Raw genomic sequence first — 20,982 nt, forward strand, 5'->3', positions numbered from 1 at the left:
TGGAGCTCACCCCACTGCCCCTGCTCAAAGGTGAGACACCGCTTCACTGTGGACCCCATGGGTGAATCATAGACGTCTAAAAAGTGCAGTAAGGTCACCATAACTTCACTGTTTACTTCATGCAAGATGGAAGCACCTGGAGATAAAAGCCATCTCCTGACTTCACATGAGACACCATTGATCCGAGCTGTGGAGAAGGTCTATGATGTATTGTGTTTGTGTCCTCTCTAACTGACCGGGGTGGGGTGCATCATGACTTTGATTTACTTTTCTATAGGAGCCAGTCTGCTTTTGGCCTCTTGTTGGAATATCTACACACTTATTTCATTATTTTATCATGGTCAATTAGATTAACAGAAAAAAAAAAGGTCCATCCCAGTTTCCCAGAGGTTGACGTCTTCCAACAGATCCCGTTTCCCCTAGGGGGTGTGCCGTCTTTCTTACCTATCCTTTTTTTGTCCAACCGTCCCCCCAACCAAACCCGGCCCATTCCGTTTTTCCCCGTCCTTTCCCCTCGCACCACCGCCAATAATTCCCCTGGCTACTCTACCCTCTGTCCACATTTTTACACCCGAAGAACATAACACACTCCACTATTTTACACTGGAGAGCGGGAATCTTAAAATCTGGTCAATTTAATTTCTGGCACATTTGAAACCTTTTTGAATCATTAACTTGAAGTAAGTAATTGAAAACTTTTTTATATTTAGTTATTATATTGAGATTTGATGATTGTGTGAAGCAGATGGCGATCAAACGGAAGCTGAAACTACCTGTAGGAGCGTGGTGGGAAAAAATGGATATATGAGTAGAAGGAAAAAAATGGCACAACCATTTTCCTTCCACTTTCTCCTCCCTCATTTTTTTTTTTTTTTTAAGCAATAGCAACACTCAATACTACTGCATGGGAAATACAAGTGGACGAAAAAAGTGTTTAAAGTAAGGAAGGAAAGTGTTTATTTTGTGTCGTGTTTGTAATATAAATGATGAGATTAAGAAATATGATTTTTTAAAATGTGGTCGGGAAGAAAGCTAAGAATGAGCTTGAGATTTACTCTTGTCCTTGGTCACTCTCTCCTTTTCTCTTCTTAGCCTCCTCCATCAATATCCTCTTCGGTCTTTGCCCTTCTGTCGTTATGTCCCCAGCTCACCTCTCCATCAGCATTCCCACATGCCGTGAGCCTAAACATCCTCTTCTTCCTGGTGGTCCAAATTGCTTGTGGTACAAACACTCCGGGCAGCCCAGCTAACGAAGTGGGCTAACATTAGCTAACAGCAGCTGCAATGGTTAGAAGTGTTGCCTCACAGCAAGAAAGTTCCTGGATCAAACCTCCACTAGGGCTTTCCTGTGTGGAGTTTGCATGTTCTCAGCATGTCTGTGTGGGTTCTCTCCTGGTACTCCGGCTTCCTCCTGCTGCGTCGGACTGTGGCAAGGACTGAGCTTTTGTAAATAGGGCACACTTACCTGCTGAACTAACCAGCGCCCCTACTCATTTCATTTTAATTGGACCCATGAAAAGATGGATTGCCAACAGGGCAATGTCTGCAACTTCTCTAGTGAATCCCCCCCCCCCCCGCCAGAATCCCCCCCAAGAACCCGACGCCTCTGAATAGTCTTTGTTCACCGTGCAACAACTGGTTAATTTTAATCTCATCTCATAATAATAACCTTAGGAAAATATCAGGCGCCATGTTAACAGCCTTTGCATGAGTTGCTTTAACTTAACTGAAGTTGCGGCCCCGTCTTGAAATGGCACTTAAATTATGTACTCATTACTAAAATTAGTTTGTTTAATCAAATTAACTCACATCAAACCTGAGGCCATACAATATTCCAGCACAGCTGGAGATCTGTGGTGCACAGCACAGATAGATAGATAGATAGAGAGAGGAGGGAGCTGTTTTATTTTGAAAGCCTGTAAGCTTCATTTCCTGTGTGCTCCTGACTCACCGCGTGTTTCTTGACGCATCTCGCCGAGGCGCTGTAGGACGACCGGATAACGGGATCCGAGAAGGGGGACAGGAGCAAAACGTGTCAGTCTGACAGACATAGACGGGGTGCTATTGTATAACACAGGCCTTCAGTCTTTTCACTCCAGGCTGCTGTTGTTGTTGCTGCTTGCCCGGACTCTCTTCTTTTATTCCAGCCCTCCTATCATTTGCTTCTTCCTCTCCTCTCACCGCGGAGGTAGAGCCGGAGCGCTGCAGCGGGGTGAGCTCGGTTGTTGCATCGGCCGCTGGCGGAGGACCTACACATGTCGGAGCGGTGAGGGAGCGTTTGTTTCCCCGCCCTGATAAGCGCTTTGAGGAGGAGGACGACGGAGGAGGGGGACGTTGTGTGTGGCGTGGAGGAGGAGGAGGAGGAGGAGAAGGAGAGAGAATAAAAACAAAAAAAAATCTGAATTATAAAGCAGGTGCGGCCGAGAGAGGAAGAAAAAAAAAACCGAGCAGGAGAAGGACAACAGTGATGCGGCAGCCGAAGTGGGCCCAGATAGATGATTTTATGATATCATCATCCACCGCCAGGACCGATCACTGATTTTATTGATAAGGAGCATCATCGAGGAGAATAAAGCTGATCTGGGGTCCGTTTGTTTGTTTGGATAAAAACAGCAGGAGGATCATCGGTGCTTGATTTATGCAGTGATTTCTTTTCCACAAGGAGGCTTTGTGATCAGAAAATAAATCTCCAAATTTAGGCCGATGACTTAAGTGTGCATGTGTGTGTGTATGTGTATGCGTGTGTGAGTGTGTGTGTGTGTGTGTGTGACGCCAATACAGCAGCAGAGAGGTGTGTTTATGTGTATGCGTGTGTGTGTGTCTGTCTGAGCATCATCTGGTAGCTGTACGGGCTACTCCTCCACGGGGATGATACACAAGCGATTTTACATCTGTGCGTAAAGAAGTGAAGAATCAGGGATGATGCTGCTGCTGCTGCTGCCATTTCCAGCCCGGCTCTGATAGAGACACCGAGGAGGCGCACAGCACGGGACTGGACATCCAGAAAATATCCTCTCCTCTCCTCACCTCTCCTCCGCCTCTGCACCTTCTCCCTCCCTCCTCCTCCCCTTTATCTCTCACCCCTCACCTCCTCCACCACCCCCAGATCTCGTCTATTCACTCTGATCAATTGATAATCCATCTGTGATTCAGAAAAGCCACCCACCTCCTCCATCCTCTCCTCCATTCACATCCTCTTTACGCACTCACACGCGCAAAGGCGCGCACCCACTGCACGCACCAACACCACCACCACAGCCGCCGCCGCCATCATGGAGACGACCAAGCTGCCTCCGTCCAGCCCGTCCTCACCGACCACCAGCTTCTCGGTGCCGTCCGCGGAGAAGGTGGACGGCTTTCCGCGCAGGTCCATGCGCAGAGCCCGGCAGAGGAGGTCCCACAGCTCGTCCCAGTTCCGATACCAGAGCTCCCAGGTGGAGCTCACCCCACTGCCCCTGCTCAAAGGTGAGACACCGCTTCACTGTGGCACCCATGGGTGAATCATAGACGTCTAAAAAGTGCAGTAAGGTCACCATAAACTCACTGTTTACTTCATGCAAGATGAAGCACCTGGAGATAAAAGCCTTCTCCTGACTTCACATGAGACACCCATTGATCAGAGCTGTGGAGAAGGTCTATTGATGTATTGTGTTTGTGTCCTCTCTAACTGACAGGGGTGATAGCAATGACTTTGATTTACTTTCCTATAGGAGACAGTCTGCTTTTGGCCTCTTGTTGGAATATTCTAACACTTATTTTCATTATTAATTAATCAATGGGTCAATTAGATAACAGAAAAAAAAGAGGTCCATCCCAGTTTCCCAGAGGTGACGTCTTCACATATCCTGTTTTGTCCAACAGTCCAAAAACAAAAAAGAAATTCAGTTTACAGTCATTTAAAACAGAGAAAAACAGCAAATAATTACACTGGAGAATCTAAAATCTGTCAATTTTATGGCACATTTGAATCATAACTTGAGTAATTGAATCTTTTTATATTTAGCTAATATTGAGATTTGATGATTGCTGAAGCAGATGGAGATCAAACGGAGTTGAACTACTGTAGGAGTGAAAATGGATGAGTAAGAAATGGCACATTTTCCTTCCACTTATCCTCATTTTTTTTTAGCAACAATCAACTCTACAACTGCATGTTAGATCCAGTGCCTACACAAGTGTTTACAGTCAGGACAGTGTGTAATCTAACTGATTATATTCATAAATATGCTTCAAACTGTGGCTAAGAATGAGTTTGAGTTCACGTTCATGTATGCCGAGTCACTGAGCTTGACGTTGACGACTTACACACTCATTAAAACACAGTACTGTCAAACATCTGCTTGTGTCTGATTGGACGATGGGGATGTAGGAAAAGGCCTTGACAGACAAGAACTGCTTCTTCACCGCCTTATTAGATAAACCTCAAACAAAGCACTCGTACAAATTGTGGCTATGTAAAGATCTTGACATTCAGACTGGTGTAACATCCCTCATAAATTCAGTCAGAGCTGCACTATTTGCAGATCCGTCGTTGCCATAGCTTTAACCCCAGAGCTGCTGATACTACACCTAGGCCACTTTGATCTATGTGAGCTTGTTGGAAATTCTCTCAGAATGAAGGCTCCAAACGCAGAGAACTCACTGGCTTTCATTTTATACTCTAGTGCTGTATATGTTTCCTATAGATCAGCCATCTGCAGACAGGTGTGGGTGGGGTTTGGTGAGATACAGTTAGAAAAATCACAGGAATAAGTAAGATTATATATTTTTTTTCTAGCCAGAATGGGAAAGGCGAAATTATAAAATGACTCATCAATCTGCCAACAACCGGAAAACTAATCGGCAGCAATTTTAGTAATCGATTCAGGGCAATTTAGCAAAAATACCATAACATTTGTTTGTTCCAGACTCTCAGACGTTGGTTTTCTCTGTTTAATATAGCTGCAAATTGAATATCTTTTGTCACCCTGGGCTCTGAAGCACTTTGGTTGAGCAATTTTCATCCTTTTATGACCTATTATATAATCAATGATTCATTTATTAACCCAAAAAACAAACAAACACGTGTGAAAAAACTGCTAATCAAGTAATCAAGTAATAATCCTAATCAAAATAATTGTTAGTTGCATCCCGAGAGTAAACATTAGCATGATTTGATATGCGACATGCCGTGAAAAGGCTTATTTCTGATAAAATTACCTAAAAATGGAGAAAGATGGAGTTTATTCATTATATTTTAAAGCCACTCTATGTCACTTTCTTCCTCTTACAAGTGAAAAGTTTAATTCATACGAAATAAAATGCACCCTTACTTTATGCTGCTGCTACAGAATGTGTTGGTCTGGTACAAGTGGCAACCTCCGTGGCTGTAAAGTAAAACCAATGCAGAAGTGTCTAAAACTGCAGTTCCCGAAACGACCACTCGAGGCTGGCTACAGAACAAGTCAGTCTCCATTAGTCCCCATGTTAAAATGTCCAACTTCACAGCAGAAATAAACATGTTTACAGCCTGGTACAAAAAACAGTTTTGGTCTCTATGGCTAATTTCCCCGTTCATGACAACTGTACTGAGGGTGAATTTTTATATAACTAATTCATTCAAATTATATTAAGGCTTAAAAATTAGTAATAATTAACAGTATGACAGCTTTGATTGACAGGTAGGTGCTGTTAAAGATGGCTTATTACAGCACCCAGATGTAATTCGGCCCGCCTCTGGTCCACCGATGATCCACATCTTTGCAGATTAGCCACGAGGCGGAAGTAGCAGGACAATCAAGATGGCGGCAGCCAGTGCCACAGGTTTTGAGTTTCTGACCAGCAGCTTTGAGTGGCTAATGTTAAACATAAGCTTAGTGTTGTTGTGTAACTAACTTTATTGAGTCAGCTCACTGACATTATGGCTCCTCTATATATGTGCTACTCTTATGTTGTGAAATTTTAGTCACTTTAATCCTACAAGATATATTTTCGTGTTTAGATGGCGAGTAAATGTCAGGAATTTCCAAGTCAATATTTTTGTGCCTTTTCTTTTGGTTCACAAAGTAAACAAGACCTTCACACTCCTTCACCTGTTTTATATTTGCTTTCTCAAGAGCCGTTTCATCTCTATGTATTTATCTACGCCTCTTCTTCACCTTGCGTATCTCCTTTCTCTTTCTTTCTTACCCGTGTGTTCAGCACAAGGGCACATTGTACTGTAAGTCCTCATGTATGCCTCTGACCCCTCTTTATAAGGTTACTCCTTCTTTCATGTAGCCTGCAATCTCTTCCCATTAACTACGAAGAGAAGACCTTCCTGCTTTTAGAGATGGTACGAGGTGCGTGCGGCTATGCGCTCTTATATGTTTCTTATATATTTCCCCGGGTCCTCCCAGGCACGTGAGCGAGGGGTGTGTGCGGCATGATGCTGGAGGGTTTTTATGACATCTCTACAGCGGCGTTGCTTCAGATCTCTCTGTGCATACGTGCTTCAGCCTTGAAGTTCCAGTTAGCACATGGCTGCTGCACCGCTGCGGCATTGTTCCTGGATCCCCCGAGGAACTGATAGTAAGATCCTGCAGCACCGGTGCAGGAGAAAAACCTGGTGTGGGGAAGTCTGTAACGGGCAGTATGTAGGCCAAGTGTAGACAGACTTGTGGGTGTTTTGCCCTCCAGGGAGTCACATTCCCATTGTTAATTTGAACTCCTCCTCCTGCTAACAACGGCACATCTCTTTCACTTTAAGCCCCGAGCCGAGCTTCATTCTTGCTCACAGTTTCAGGCAGAATATGAGACATAATAGCTCGAGAAATACATGGAATATAACAATGAAGAAAGAGACAAAAGATAAAGCTGGAGCGCAGCAAGCAAAATCCACCCTGAAACACTTGAACACTGTCAAGAAACAGCTTCAACGTTGCATTCTTATGGATCAATTTTGTTATTTGATGCGGTATTGCAGACAACTAGCCCTAAAAAGAAATGACGCCTTCAGCACAGCAACGATGGTTTGACAGCGAGGAATGCTTAGAATTACCAATAGTGAATGCATCAGAAAGAGCAAGTGCCTCAATATTTTGAACCAATTTCAACAGTCAAAGCAGGAAGAAATCCATCACAGAAGAGACAGACATACTGATTTCTAGTCTCAATTGATCAGCATGCAATGCAGCCACAGCTTGCATCTTTGCAGATCTGTCATCAGTGATGTGTGAAACATTGGACCTGAAAAACTTACTATGGAGACTTGCTAAAAAGTTGCCAAATATCGCATAAGTACGTATGTGACACAGGTTTTTAGAAACTTGAACGCCATGAATTACTTACCTTTGATTTCACCAATTCAGGTCTTGGCAGTGTTGAAACATGTCAGTTCATCGATCCTCTGCAGAAGTTCTGTGCATCTACTGTGTATTATGTAAGTCATTTGGCAAGATGTCAATTAGAAGGTTAGTTAGACACGTTGCCAGATGGATCTGATAGATACTTATTTCCCCATCATCAGTGGCCTCATTTGATCAGGATGCAACGCAGTCACAGCTTACATCTTTGCAGACCTTTAATTTTGACATTTTTGTTGTCTGAGTAGTATAAAAGGAAAAAAAAACAAGTCGTCTGCTTATTATTTGTATATAGCTATCCTCCAGACAGGCTACCATTCACCTGGAGCAGTCTGGTTCAACCAAGTGGGCAACCTGTGAAGTGAAACCTATGTGGAAGTGCCAAAAACTGCAGTTCCTCAAACGTCCACTCGAGGCTGGCTACAGAACGATTCAATCTACATAAGTCATCATGTTAAAATATCCAACTTCACAGCATAAATAAACACGTTTACAGCCTGGTACAAAAAATAGCTTTGGTCTCTCACCTGTTCAAATTATATTAAGACTTAAAGTTAATAATTAACAGCACGGTCACTTTGATTGACGGGTGGGTGGTGTTATGGATGGTCTGCTGAGGATTCACATCTTTGCTGAGTTTTAGATTATCCGTGAGGCGGAAGAGGCAGGACTGCCAATACCGTGGTGGGCAGGGCCACAGATTTTGAGCTTCAAAACAGCTCTTTGGAAACGTATAGGTGATGTCATGCTTGCGTTGCATTTATACTGTCAGTGGTTCAACCCTTATGTAAGCAAACATCTACCCTGCTGGTGTGTCACTGAACCAGGCGTTGAATCTCCTTCTAGCTTCAGGGCTGATGTTCTGTACCTGACCTTGACCTCTGAGCTCACTCAAGTGAGACACAGCAGACACTTCAGGATTTTTCTTTCAGTAAACAAGTTGAGATAACTACACTATCTTTCTGATCTAAAACAATGAGACAATACAAGAGCAGCCGGGATGGTCAAGGCAGCACATGAAGGGTGAAGGGTACAGGGTCCTTATAGTCCTTTTATAGTGTATGCATGTTTGGCCACAAGCCTGCTGCAAACACATACGTGTACAGGTATTTCACCCCTCTCCGGGCACTGTGTTCTTGTGCTGCACTTCAAAGTGGTTGCACTGTACTGCAGAGGACGGTTTATGTCTTATTTCAAACAGAATTTATGACGAGGAGTACTATTTCATAAAAACACAGTACATTTCTGTTAGTCTTTGATAACCTGCCAACCCTACATTGACTTTCAGTAGGCGTTTGTGTTGTTTAATAAGCTACAAAGAGATAATAATTGTAAAATCTGGAGCCTGATCACTGCCTATACCTCTATTAGCAGTCACCCCATTTCAAGTAGTGTCTCTTTCCTCAGTGTTCCTGTTAAAGTTTTAATGTAAATACTGCTGAACATTTTTTAGACAGGGCCCCAAATGAGGTGATGATTAAGTCACACCGAGCCACCAGGGCTCGATCAACTTAGTGTTTCTCAGGGACCTAGTCAAATTAAAATCTTTAATACCTGCTGTAACACAGTCACAGAGCCACCAGATGAGTATCGAAATTTGTTTCCAGACACAGTGAAGACATTCTCGCTCCTCTCTCTCTCTCTACACTTTAATCGTCACGTTAAATAATAAAAAACCTGAAGATGTCCAGTAAGACGGTGCTGGGAGTTAATGGTTCTGGAAACTAGCCCAGTAGAGCTAACTGGCATTTGTTCAGAAGAAGACTGCAAGTCAACAAAAAAATCATTTGAAAGGCAGAACACTAATCTATCTATCTATCTATCTATCTATCTATCTATCTATCTATCTATCTATCTATCTATCTATCTATCTATCTATCTATCTATCTATCTATCTATCAAAAATATCAATGTAAAAATGACAAAATTCAACAGTACAAGACTGATAATTGCTTATAAACAACTAATGTAGTGTTCAGAACAAGTCGTTTATTAGATAGGTTAGTGTTAGTGTCGGCCATGATGTCAGCCTTGCTTTCATAATGACGTCAATTTGCCAAACGGATGTCAAATCTATCATGCGTCATAGCACATCATATCATATTTGTTTGTTGCAGATTTAGTTTGATTGAGTTGATTATCGAGTTGGTCCTTGGCCCTCTCCTGGTCGTCCTCCATGTCTTCAGTTACACTGCAGCTCTCTCTGTCTAACTAGAGAGCGGGGCCGTGAGCTCAGCGCTCCTCCCCAGCTGCGATGCACTCCCCTGGGGCTACAGACACCAGTCAGGCTTCCCGGTCACGGGTGTAGTGCTGTCGCTGGCAGGCTAACCAGGCTAAGGTCACATTTTTGCCCAACATCTAGTCAGCAGATAAACAAAATTCTGATTAAGATTTATGTCTTGTTCACACACACACACACACACAGTTTGTACAAATGTGGTTGAGGATGAAAATTATTGAACCATCTGTCTCGAATCCTCCAACCAAACAATAGCAGCACTAGATTTCTTGCTTTTAACCTTGAGAAATGCTCAGTTTCAAATGTCTCTGTAGCTAATATGTCGATCTCTCCCTTTGCTGCTCTCTCTCTACACTGTGTGTTAAAATGCAAAATGCATCTGATGATAACAAAAAAAAAACACATTATATGCACTTAGCAATCAGCATGTGATCAGCTCCAGGCATTTTGATTTGTCTTACAGTACGGATGAGATCATCCAGGTTAAAATACATCGTACACAGTGTGACTGTATCTGTGAAAAAGTATCTACTTGAGGGGAAAAAACACGTCATACACTACACATCACTGCAGGCAGAAATGTTGTTGTTGCGTGTAAATGTCATGATGACAGAAGGATCATAGTAGAAATTTGCACTTGTGCGTGGAAATATATGACAATGATCCATCAGAGTAGGTAGAAATGTAATTACATACATCACTGTGAGTAAAATCACCTCCACTGCAGGTGGAAATATCATCATTGTGCATAGAAATGTAATTACTAATGGAAATAACTCTAATAAGTGACATATAGGAATAGGTTTGACACTTGCAATAGGTCAGTATTACTACTCTGAGCTGAGCGAGGTTGAAATCTTGCAGCATTTATCACAGCCTGAGTGTGTGTGTGTGTGTGTGTGTGTGTGTGTGATTGTGAAAAGCATGTATGTGTGCAGGGAGATCATGGGATACATCCTGATCTATCTTGAGATCTTGGGCGACAGTGTTGCAGCCAGCAGCTACCTCAGCAGGAGCTCAAAGTGAAAACACACAAAACAGACTTTCTCTGCTCAGCTCAGCCCGCCGGCACATTCTGCCATCCTCCGCTGGTGAACAGTTTTACTAAGCTCACATTGTGTTTTCGTCTACGGTTATAGTATATATACGTAAAATGACGCGACAGGAGACCCAGTGGGTAAGAAAGGTCACGGTATATCCTGTTTTATAAAGAAAAAAGACATAATTACACATTAAAAGGACATTAGCAAACTTCTATCTGTATTTGGAAGTCACAAGATGATCATACTAAAACCCCTCCTGTGTCTGAAGCTTAGTTTTGTCGACACGCTTCTTAAAAACAAAACTGTTTTCACCATCTGATCTCCAAAAAAGCAGCAGATAAAACCCCCAAATTTTGTTTTTAAATAGTCCAATATTTTTTTTACCACAGCTGTTTCTTACAGTCGACCGTGGGTGTTGGATTTCTTCTCATCAAAAATTGATACCTGGTTGTTTATTATTATCTCCCACACCAATGTGAACGCAGCAGAGCTGCAGAACAGAGGCGGGCCTTAATTGCTGTTTTGAAAATTAATCGACACGGCCCGGCTCCAGCACGCTTATCTGGGTGCTGAATCCTCAAAACGGCTCAACATAAAATTCATTAATAGGAAAGCACTCACATGAATTAATCAATAAATAGACGCTTCATGGTGACGCAAACTAACACCAGTATGTCTAATTTCTATTTTAACCATGAAAAAAGAAATATATAACGAAATAGCCGTGCGTGTGTTGTTGGCGTTTGCATCTAAGCATCTCTAAAAGCCACGAAACACCCTGCAGATATATGATGAGCACTACAGACAGTGTAATCGAATCAGGCTTTGTTGCACAGAGAAGCAGGTAGTGACGAGTCGAACCAGAGTGAGATAACAGGAAGAATTAAATGTTGTTAGATATTTTAGGTAGAGTAGTAATACGAGTTTCATGTGCTCTTACTTCCTGTTAAAATCGGCTCTAATCGGTCATTTTGCAACGAGGCTTTCTTCCTTGCAGCGTTGACTCCACTGATTATGCTATCAGCCCACTGGATGCTGTTTAACAGGTCAGTGTGCTTTTGCAAGCCTTCTGTTTCTACGGAAGGCTAGAAAAGGCATTTAAATTGTTCCCACTGCCGTCTGAGGAAGACCAAAAATACACTGCTGCTTGTGTTTTATAATGTTTCTCAAAAATGGGCCACTTTCACTGCTAACAATGGAGGGATTAGGAGGCAGACATGCATGTTATGAAATCTTAAAGGCCGCCTCATGCATTATATCAGAGGGAAATGTCTGTCTGCCATACAAAGGTGCAATAAATGTAAAGTGCTCAATTAAATGTGAACATTTCTTTGAATTTTATAATTAGCTCTATTATGTCTTTCACTCTCACTGTAAAGGCGTCGTCACACCACCATTTGAAACAGTGAAATTTTGCAGTGAATTGATTAATTTTAATAAATTCAATACAATCAGTGAAGGGATTTTGCAGGTGAAATAAATTGTGTGAATCTTTTATGTCTTGTTCAGCTTTGGTTGACGTCCAAATTGGTGACAGAGACCAGCAGAAAGACTGCCTCCACGATGATAACATTTGAGGGAACAGCTATTGTAGCATACTAGTTTTATTCCACCATCCATTCTTTTGTTTTATTTAGATAGTGACAGCTGGAGAGAGAGAGGATACACAGAGGGAGAGACAGAGGGGGTCACATGCAGGAAAGGTCCCAGCTTGAGGTGAATCCGGGCTGCAGTGGTACCAGGTGAACTACTGGGACCATAGACTGGCATGCCTCTGCACCATGTATTTTGATATAACCTTGATCTGCACCTCAAAAGAGAATGTGCCAGATACAAATTATGATCATTTATTGTGCCAGCTAACTGAGCGAGCAACTTGGAGAGAGCTTGGAGAACTATAGGTTCTCCGACATGCTTAGAAGGTTATGGGTAGGCGAGGGGTGTTCAGTTGGTTGCAATCTGCAACCTCATGGCTAGATGCCACTAAATCCTGCACACTGAGCCCCTCACAAAGTCAACAAAATGATAATACAGATATCTGTAGCAGCCTATCTAACACCAGCTATTTGTTCTTCTTTTGAAGTTACACAAACTCGCTTTAAAACCAAAACTTCCTCACATGTAGTTTACGGCGTGTCGCAACAGAGGACTACTGCAGATGGTGGTTTGGTAACAAGTAGCTTCTTCTGACAAATAGTGGTAATGTAATTTCTGTTCTTTCTTTATGCCCGATGTGAAAAAATGTAACATGAGGTCACATGTTAACCTGCATGTTATGTTTGCGTGCCTTTTTGTTTGTCCAGCAAATGTGTTCAATAATGAATGTACGCTGCTTTAAATGTGCTGTTTACTGTAAAACAGTCACCTTCTCTCACAGATTGTATGTGGGAGATTGAATGACTCTGTGTGTGTGTGTGTGTGTGTGTGTGTGTGCGTGTGTGTGTGTGTGTGAAAGGGAGAGGCCAGCTGGATGGGCCTGGCATTGGGTTACAGAAGACATGGAGTAGTTTTTTTTTTTTTTTTTGCTCTATGACTGTCTCAGATCAATTAAGAGAGAGAGTGGGGGAGAGAGTGAGGTGGGTGATGAAAGAAATGGAGTGGACGAGGAAAGAGGAAATGACTGAACATTAAGTCGACAGGTGGAGGAGGAACAGTAGGAGGCTGGGAGAGAGTGGAGACAGAAGGGGATGTGGAGGGAGAGAGAGAGAGGAGAGAGAGAGACGGTGAAAAAAAAAAAAAAAAAAAGGCCAGAGGATATTGCAGGGGAGAGGATATAATGAAACAGCTAGTGATGCAATAAACACAACCGCTGCTGTGTCACCGAAGGAAGAGTTGATTCTTAAAGTAATACGCTGATGCTCAGGCATATAAGCTCTCTGATTGAATCACTGCAGCTTTCACCTTGGCCGGCGGTCACTATTTCATATGCTGTACGGCTCTGAGGCAGTGCAAACCTAAAGTATACAAAGGAAATCAAATAGTGAACATGTGGAGGTGACGTGTTGCGAATCAATCTTGAAGGAATGGTAGATTTGTTTTAGATGGGATGAGAGGCCGAAAGCAGAAAATATGTTTGCAGTGAATCACAGCCAGCTTTAAAAAAAACACACTCAGACTAAATCAAGGACAGGAAAATGTGAGATTTATATTTTATTCAGCACATTTCCTTGTGTGTGATAAGCAGCAGCAGCAGTGTGGAAAGCAGCGCGCCTGATGTATACCCTGCGCGGCAAACCAACAGATTATTATTATTCAACAAGTGATGGTTACAAAGCTGCTAATCAAATGATGAGGATGTCTCCTGCTGGGATAACCGTCTCCCATATTTGTTTACTAACCGTCTCCAATTTGTGTTTATATTCCAGTACAGAAAATATTGTCATCAGAGGAGAATTTTAATATCTAAAGTTCCTGAAAGTCACTCAGCGATCAAGGAGAAAAGAGAAGATATGTCCAGTGGCTCAAAGAGCTGTGAGCTGGTTTTATTTATACTAATTGAAGTCTATTTATTGAGAATGATTCAGCTGATTATAGGACGAGTAAGCAACTAAAAATTACAGACAGTACGTACAGTATGAACCACAGCCTGTAACACCCAGCTGCCCTCGGTTCACTATGCAGTGGGGTGGAAATGTGTATTATTAGAATCATTGGATTATTTAAAGATGGGCTTAGCGCGACACTTAATCTTTTGCCTTGACTTAGCCTCCTCTCACTGCCTTTGTTAAAGAGAGAATGGGACTCTTCTGTCTGCGCTCCCATTGAATACAAGCGCATAAAGACTCTTTGCCATGTTTTGAAATCCGCTGCCGTCAAAACAGGTCTTCAGATACAGTAGCCGTCACTTTCATTGCTAATCAGTAATGAGCTTCACTTCAATCACTGATATTTCTCTGATGGTAGCCATCTTCATTTTGGAATATAAAACTCTCTCTCGCTTCAATAGGAAGCATAAAAAACTCTCAAGGCTGTGGTTATAATTGTCTTGTTTTATTCTCTGAATTTCATAACCATGTTTCAGCCTAGAAAGATAATAGTCAGTTTTATTAGAAACTAGAAGTCTGCCAGTAACCTCCAACACCACTGAATCCAAGGACATCATTTTCTGTCATTTTGGGTGAAATTGATTTTGACAATTTCTATCTTCGAGAAAATAATCCTCCTTAAAAAAACAGCTGAAGTAGCTCAAGGGCTACTTTTTTGAACTTTCATCCATGTTCTACGGTTTTTATTTGTGAACCGAAGCAAATTTTTTTCAGCTACTTGGGGCAATGGAACAAGCTTTAAAACAGAACAATGAAATATCCTCACATCGTAAGGTTGTTATAGCTAACAAGAGTTGTCTTTTTACACATCCAGAAGACAGAGAGCAACATTAGCATTCATTTGGAGTCTTGTTGATGTCCATCTTGCAAATGTAAATGCAACACTCGCTCTCCTTTTAGCTATTTTCGCCCTCCACAAAGTCCTCGGTGGAATATATGGCACTTAAGCCTAAATGCTTAATGCTTTACCAGCTAGTTGCTAACTCGTGTTCAGCCAAAACAAGGAGCTGAAAGATGATAAAATGCTCCATAAAGCTTGAGAGTCACTTCGCAGTTGAGAATGATTAGTTATTCTTTGGGGAAGATGATTCTTCACATCTGTACTGTGTGAATAACAGGAAACTTTGAGAGAGTTATAACTAACTTTTCCTGTCTACTGTTTGTTGCTTGGCAGGTCGTGCACGCTGGATTTTTTAGAGCTTTTTCAGTGAAAACAATTGACTGCAGCAGAATTTGGTCTCAAGTAAGTGGAGTGAAAATTCCAGGTCCAGCTACAAATTAGAACATAATAAATTCTTCCTTGGCCTCAGACGACCAAATGTCATGAAAATCTGTTCATAATTTGGTGAGATCTCCTGCTGACAGACAGAGAGGAATAAAACACGACATCCTCAGCAGAGAGCGCAAACATGTCCGATTTTCTCTCAGCGGGATCGCCTTGATTACCAGCGGCAGACTGTACATACAACTCTATTTACATGTTATATGCCAATACCCAGCTGCTCTCATTAACAATTCTCGGTACCATCAACAAGTGAGGACTTCCAAGTATTTCCTGCTCTAATTTGAAGCAGCGGGATGATTCGTTCTGTTCTTTCTCGGCAGGTAATAGCTGTTTACTCTCCAGTCTTCTTGAAAATCTAAGGACGGGCGATGGGAGGAGGGTTAGGATATAGTTAATCACACGTGATAACATCCCTCCTTGTTTTCCCTTTCTAATCAGGCTGCTGATGAGCTGTTGGGTACATGTTTCCTACACAGTTTGTCGTGTTGTGGATGCTATCAGGAGGATTAGATTATTTAGAGATGGACTTAAAGCGCGTCACTTAAACCCCTTAAGGTGATATTTATACGGCCCGGACGTTGTCTCACTTTTGATAGCTCCCTTTTCCTATTTATAACCGCGTCTTTCACCTGCTTTCCTCCTTTATCTGCCTCTATCCCCTTCTGTCTCTTCCTTCCCTTTCCCTTCCCTCCCTATCCTCGCTTCCTCTCTGCGTCACTGTGTCTGTGCATTGAGCATGAGTGTGTGTGCTTAATGACAGAGGTGCAGAGGCGGCTCGGATGGCAGCTAAAACAAGAAGCTGTCCTCCTCTCTCTCTCTGTCACACACACACACACACACACACTCAGCCCCGAACAGAATAACTGTTATTTAAAGACTTAGAGCTGTACTTGCTCATTTGAGGAAAAAAAAAAAAAAAAAAAAGCCTCAGAGAGATTGATGGGTGGAGTCAAGACGAAGGGAAGAGAGGGAGGAAAAGAAGGGAGGTACCTAGTGATGGAAAGATGAGAGAGAAGCAGGAGGAGGGTGAAGAGGATGATGTCATGTTTTAACCCTATACCGCACTCCTCTCCTCTCCTCTCCTCTCCTCTCCTCTCCCCCCATCTTCTCTCCTCTCCTCTGGTTTCCTCCCCAGATTCTTCCTCCTCTCCTTTCTGTGTCTCTCCAGCAGGACTATATTTAGATTTGTGCAGCTGTGTGTGTGTGTGTGTGTGTGTGTTTGTGTTTTGATGTTGTTGCAGTGTGCTTGGCACTGCTCCTTCTTATATGTTACTGCTCATTTTACCAAATGCATCCACCGCTCTCCCCTCTCTCCTCTTGCTCCCACCATCTTTTCTACATCACATGCTGCCTTTTCCCTGTGTGTGTGTGTGTGTGTGTGTGTGTGTGTCAGGTCATCTTTTTTTCATCTCCCCCTTCCTCCTCAGTGTATTTAAAGGATAAATATGGAAATATTCCCTATTTTTCAAGTGATTCCAACAACGAATTTGGTCGTAATAGCAGGCGTAATTGGTGTCTTTTAATTAAAAACACACTAATGAATTTCATTCATTCATTACAAATGGGAACTGTAGTTTTTATTTCGACGCAATCCCACATCCTCTGTCATGCTGCAAATACTCGCCTGTCCACCACTGACAAAAATAACAAAAATAGTTCCCAAGATTTAAAGAACAAATGGGCTTCGGGGGCCGAGAGGGTTTTCTGTCACGCTGAAAAAAGTAAATTGGCTTTGTCGCGGCTGTTGCTTTTTCTTGTAAGTGGTACATTGCAGCATTTTTTCATGAGTACAATTTGGAGATGAAACGAAGAAGAAAAAAAAAAAAGGGGGAAACTAAAGAGGCAGAACCGACCCCCGAGGATTTTCAGCGCCACTGCACGCTGTGTCGCAGAGCCGAAGCTTTTGTTGCAATTTTTGTTGGATTTTCGTGACACAAGCTTCTTAGTCTAGTAGCTGCTAAACAGATGTCGTCCTCCTTTGGGTTCCTACTCAGGAATTCTAATCACTTTTAGCTATATCGAAAACGTGATTTCTCATTAGACTGTTTAATGTTTCATTATTATTGGACAGTAATGATAGCACAAAGTGATTCACTAGGTTTCCACACTGCATACAGTATATGACCTGTCTACCTGTCTCCCTTGGACCTGGAACGAGGTGAAGGGGTTTTCTAGCCTTGTCACAGTATGTCTAAATTGGACTTCTATTATTGTTATTGCTTTTTTTTTTTTACCACCTACAGCTTCTGTTGCATCCTCAGACATCCGCAGAGAGGGAATCTCTCATTAAGTTCCCTCTCCAGAGGTTCCTCACATTATTTTTTATTTCTTATTCCTCTTTAGACAGCTACTGTGCCTGTAAAACCCAACGAGACATTATATGATATTTGGGGAGCAGGATGGACTTCTGATGAAAAACTCTTTTGTCTTTGCCGTTCAATGAGGGAAACACACGCTTCTGCACACTTCTCAGTACGACTCACCACAATCAACACCTACACAACAAACTGCTTAACCGATGATGACTGATGATTACTATTTTTAACGTGATTTAATCCTCAGTGGCTTTCACTATAAAACATTCTATAAAGTCTAAATAAAAGTCGGAGGTTACAGTCATTTTAGCACAAATAGCTGCATGTTGGCTTCTTGGGGTCAGTGATACAAGCTGTGAACTTTCTCAGGTCGATGTACTGAATGTTTGGCCAAGCCATCATTAATATTCATTTGGAATCATATGTCTGTCCACCCAGTGTCCAATATTCATTCACCATTTAGCTCTTTTTTTGGTGTCCAGCAACTCCTGTTGGAAATATCTGACTCTTTAGCTGCCGAGTGAGCCACTTTGTTCTTTGGTACTTGGGTAGGTGGCATAGTGGGTTTTTACTTAAACAGCTAATGCATCACAAACAATGTGGTTGATAAGTGAGCAGTCAGCGAGCCTGCGAAATCAAAACAATGTGCTGAAAGACGCTAAGTCTGGCGCTAATTCCACTGGGAGTGGCCTCTTCCACATTACACATAGTCATGAGATGCATTGCTGATATAGAAATATTGATTGGCGTAGCTTTCAGTTCTTCAGATAATGACTAAAGGGTAGTAAAGGAGGTAAATGAATCATTCTTTGTACATTTTGAAAATATCCTTTATCTGCACAGTCATATGAAGAACAGTAGTAATACAAGCACTTTCTATTAGCACTTACTATAATTTATTTTAGGTGTCATTTATTTTAGGCTGGATGGTGTGCTGTAAGCCTGATGTTCTTACTGACTTACTTTTATAATTGTGGTAATGTAACTCTGCTAATGATGTGCCATGTCGACAGTATGCCTTCTAATCTCATGGGACTCTCACTGAAGATGAAACAAACAAAGTCGAATGTTGCATTTTGGATTTTATACTCACAGCTGGGCTTGGTTTTTTAAATTCTTTTTATCCAAAACACCAATTTGGATAGTCAGAAACATAAAAATAACTCAGTTATAAGCGACTCACTTGCTGTGATTAAGATCTTAGTTAACATTCTAATCACTGCACTGACATGATATTAAAATCTGCGTTGGATGAATGGGTCTGGAGCGACCTGCGTTGACCTAATAATAGCACAGCCACGAGGAAAACTCAAATTCACCTCACTCAGTGTAACCTCAGTTTGTCCTGTTCTTCCAAATGTAAGCATTTTCTACCTGTACGAGACATGATAACAGACGGTAAGGTAATACTGGTGTCCAGTTTAGCAAACGCTGACAACCAACAAACAGATTTGGCTGATTTCCTTTGGCTTAAAATATGTACTGTGGCTCAGTCTGTGCCTGTCATCCCCCTACCTTTTTTGCTCTTTTGCTTACTTTTCATTCGCTCTCTCCCACACTTGCTCTCTCACATGACCCACCAAGTCTCTTCATTCCCTTCGTCATCCCCCTCTTTTTCTCACCTCCCATCTCACTCTCTGTCTACCAAACACACATACATGCTTTTTCTTTTCAATCGTCTTTCCATCTCGCTCTGTTCTTTTTTTTTTCTTCAGTCCCAACACAGCACATCTTCATACAATTACTCTCCATTAAAAATGGATTAGATTTCACCTTCACAGTCTGTCTACAGAGGGAGAACAGGAGAGGGAGGGAGGGAGGATGAGAAGAAACAAGAAAAGGGGGGGTGGGTATAAGAAATCAAGAGAGATGGACGAAGAGGAAAATAGAGTGGTTGAGATAGAAAGGAAAGGGTGGTAGTCTAGAAGAGGGAGTGAAGTAGAAGAGCGATGAAGCGTGATCTCAAAACAAGAACCTGAAAGTGTTTGTGGTCACCTTGCAGATTTAGACTCACATTAGTTAACACAGCAAAGTCAGAAGAAATGGCTCACCCTGTTAAACTTGTTGGGTTTTTTTTTGTCACAAATAGTCCGAAAATTGTGTGAACTCGGCTGTCACACGTTTGTCCAGTCACTGAGAAGTGGCTGCATTTCAAGAACAAATTGACTGCTCAGTATAGCTCATTGGACAAACGCATAGATGTCAACTCTAGCTGTACAACGGGTAAAAAGGCCGGTTGAATAAAAGTCAGTGAGTTTATGAAGGTCATGTAATGATCGTTGAATAGACAAAAAATAAGAAGCAGAACAGTTTTGGTACCCTGAGGCTTTATACTTAAACAACACACAGTCGTCTGCATATATGACAAAGAAAAGTTCTGAGGGGTTTGCCTGAGTAGAAGACAATCTTTATGTAGTCTGTATTTAAATTAAATTGAACAAATCAGAAAATTAGGAATCGTAATCTGCATTTGACCTTTCTGTGACTCATCAGGTGAATACAGATTCAGTTCTGTAACATCACTATCTTAGGGATGGAAAGCATAATTAATAGAATAAAAGGCCACTTTCAATGGTCTCAAAAGGGCGTCTATCTTGTGCCTTGACACATCAAGCAAAGGGCAGTCCTCATCTATTGTTGTACAGCTCCATGCCAAAGGGAGCAGATGGTCCTGGTGTGCCCAAAAGAGGTGAGGGGTCTGGTGTTGGAAGAGCTCCAGTCAGGCCCCCCTTAACTCGCCTGTGTTTCCTACCTGGGGGTTAAGAAGGGTTAAATCTAATCTGCTCCTGCTGTTTGTGTGTGTGTGTGTGTGTGTGTGTGAGAGAGAGCCTTGGATCATCCTCTTTCCAACTGCACAGTTAGTCTAGACTGCTTCTCAGCCATCAGTAAAGCTGTATTATTTTCTTCTGACAGAGGGAGATTATTAGTTCCACTGTACACTGAGTAATCAGTATATCGGGTACACCTATGAAGCCTCTTTGGGGAGGTACAGAAGTGGGTGTCTTGATCAGTTTCTGTTCAGTGCGGCATGGTGCCTTAAGTTTAGTAGTCCCTATTTTTGGTCGCCCACTCTTTTATTTATTCACTGAGGCAACAGTGACGGCTAAATAAGCACCAAGCTTACAAGTATAGTATTAGGAATTATACATAATGAGCTTTCTCTTTTTAGCCACACTAGCAGTGTGGCTGCAGAGATGGCACTGTCGGTCTACCACTTCGATCCAGACTGAATT

General features: G+C 42.1%; 1 protein-coding gene across 1 annotated transcript in view; it reads left to right on the forward strand.

The window, feature by feature from the left end:
* Window positions 1-1,921: 1,921 nt before the first annotated feature.
* ppp2r5b (protein phosphatase 2, regulatory subunit B', beta) overlaps window positions 1,922-20,982 on the forward strand; it is a 40,956-nt gene continuing 21,895 nt past the window's right edge. Inside the window, exon 1 of the mRNA XM_027277778.1 lies at window positions 1,922-3,465. Coding sequence (XP_027133579.1) covers window positions 3,273-3,465 — 193 coding nt within the window. The 5' untranslated portion in view covers window positions 1,922-3,272. The remainder of the gene's footprint in view (window positions 3,466-20,982) is intronic.

Source organism: Larimichthys crocea, chromosome III, assembly GCF_000972845.2.
Source record: "Larimichthys crocea isolate SSNF chromosome III, L_crocea_2.0, whole genome shotgun sequence".
Taxonomy (NCBI): domain Eukaryota; kingdom Metazoa; phylum Chordata; class Actinopteri; family Sciaenidae; genus Larimichthys; species Larimichthys crocea.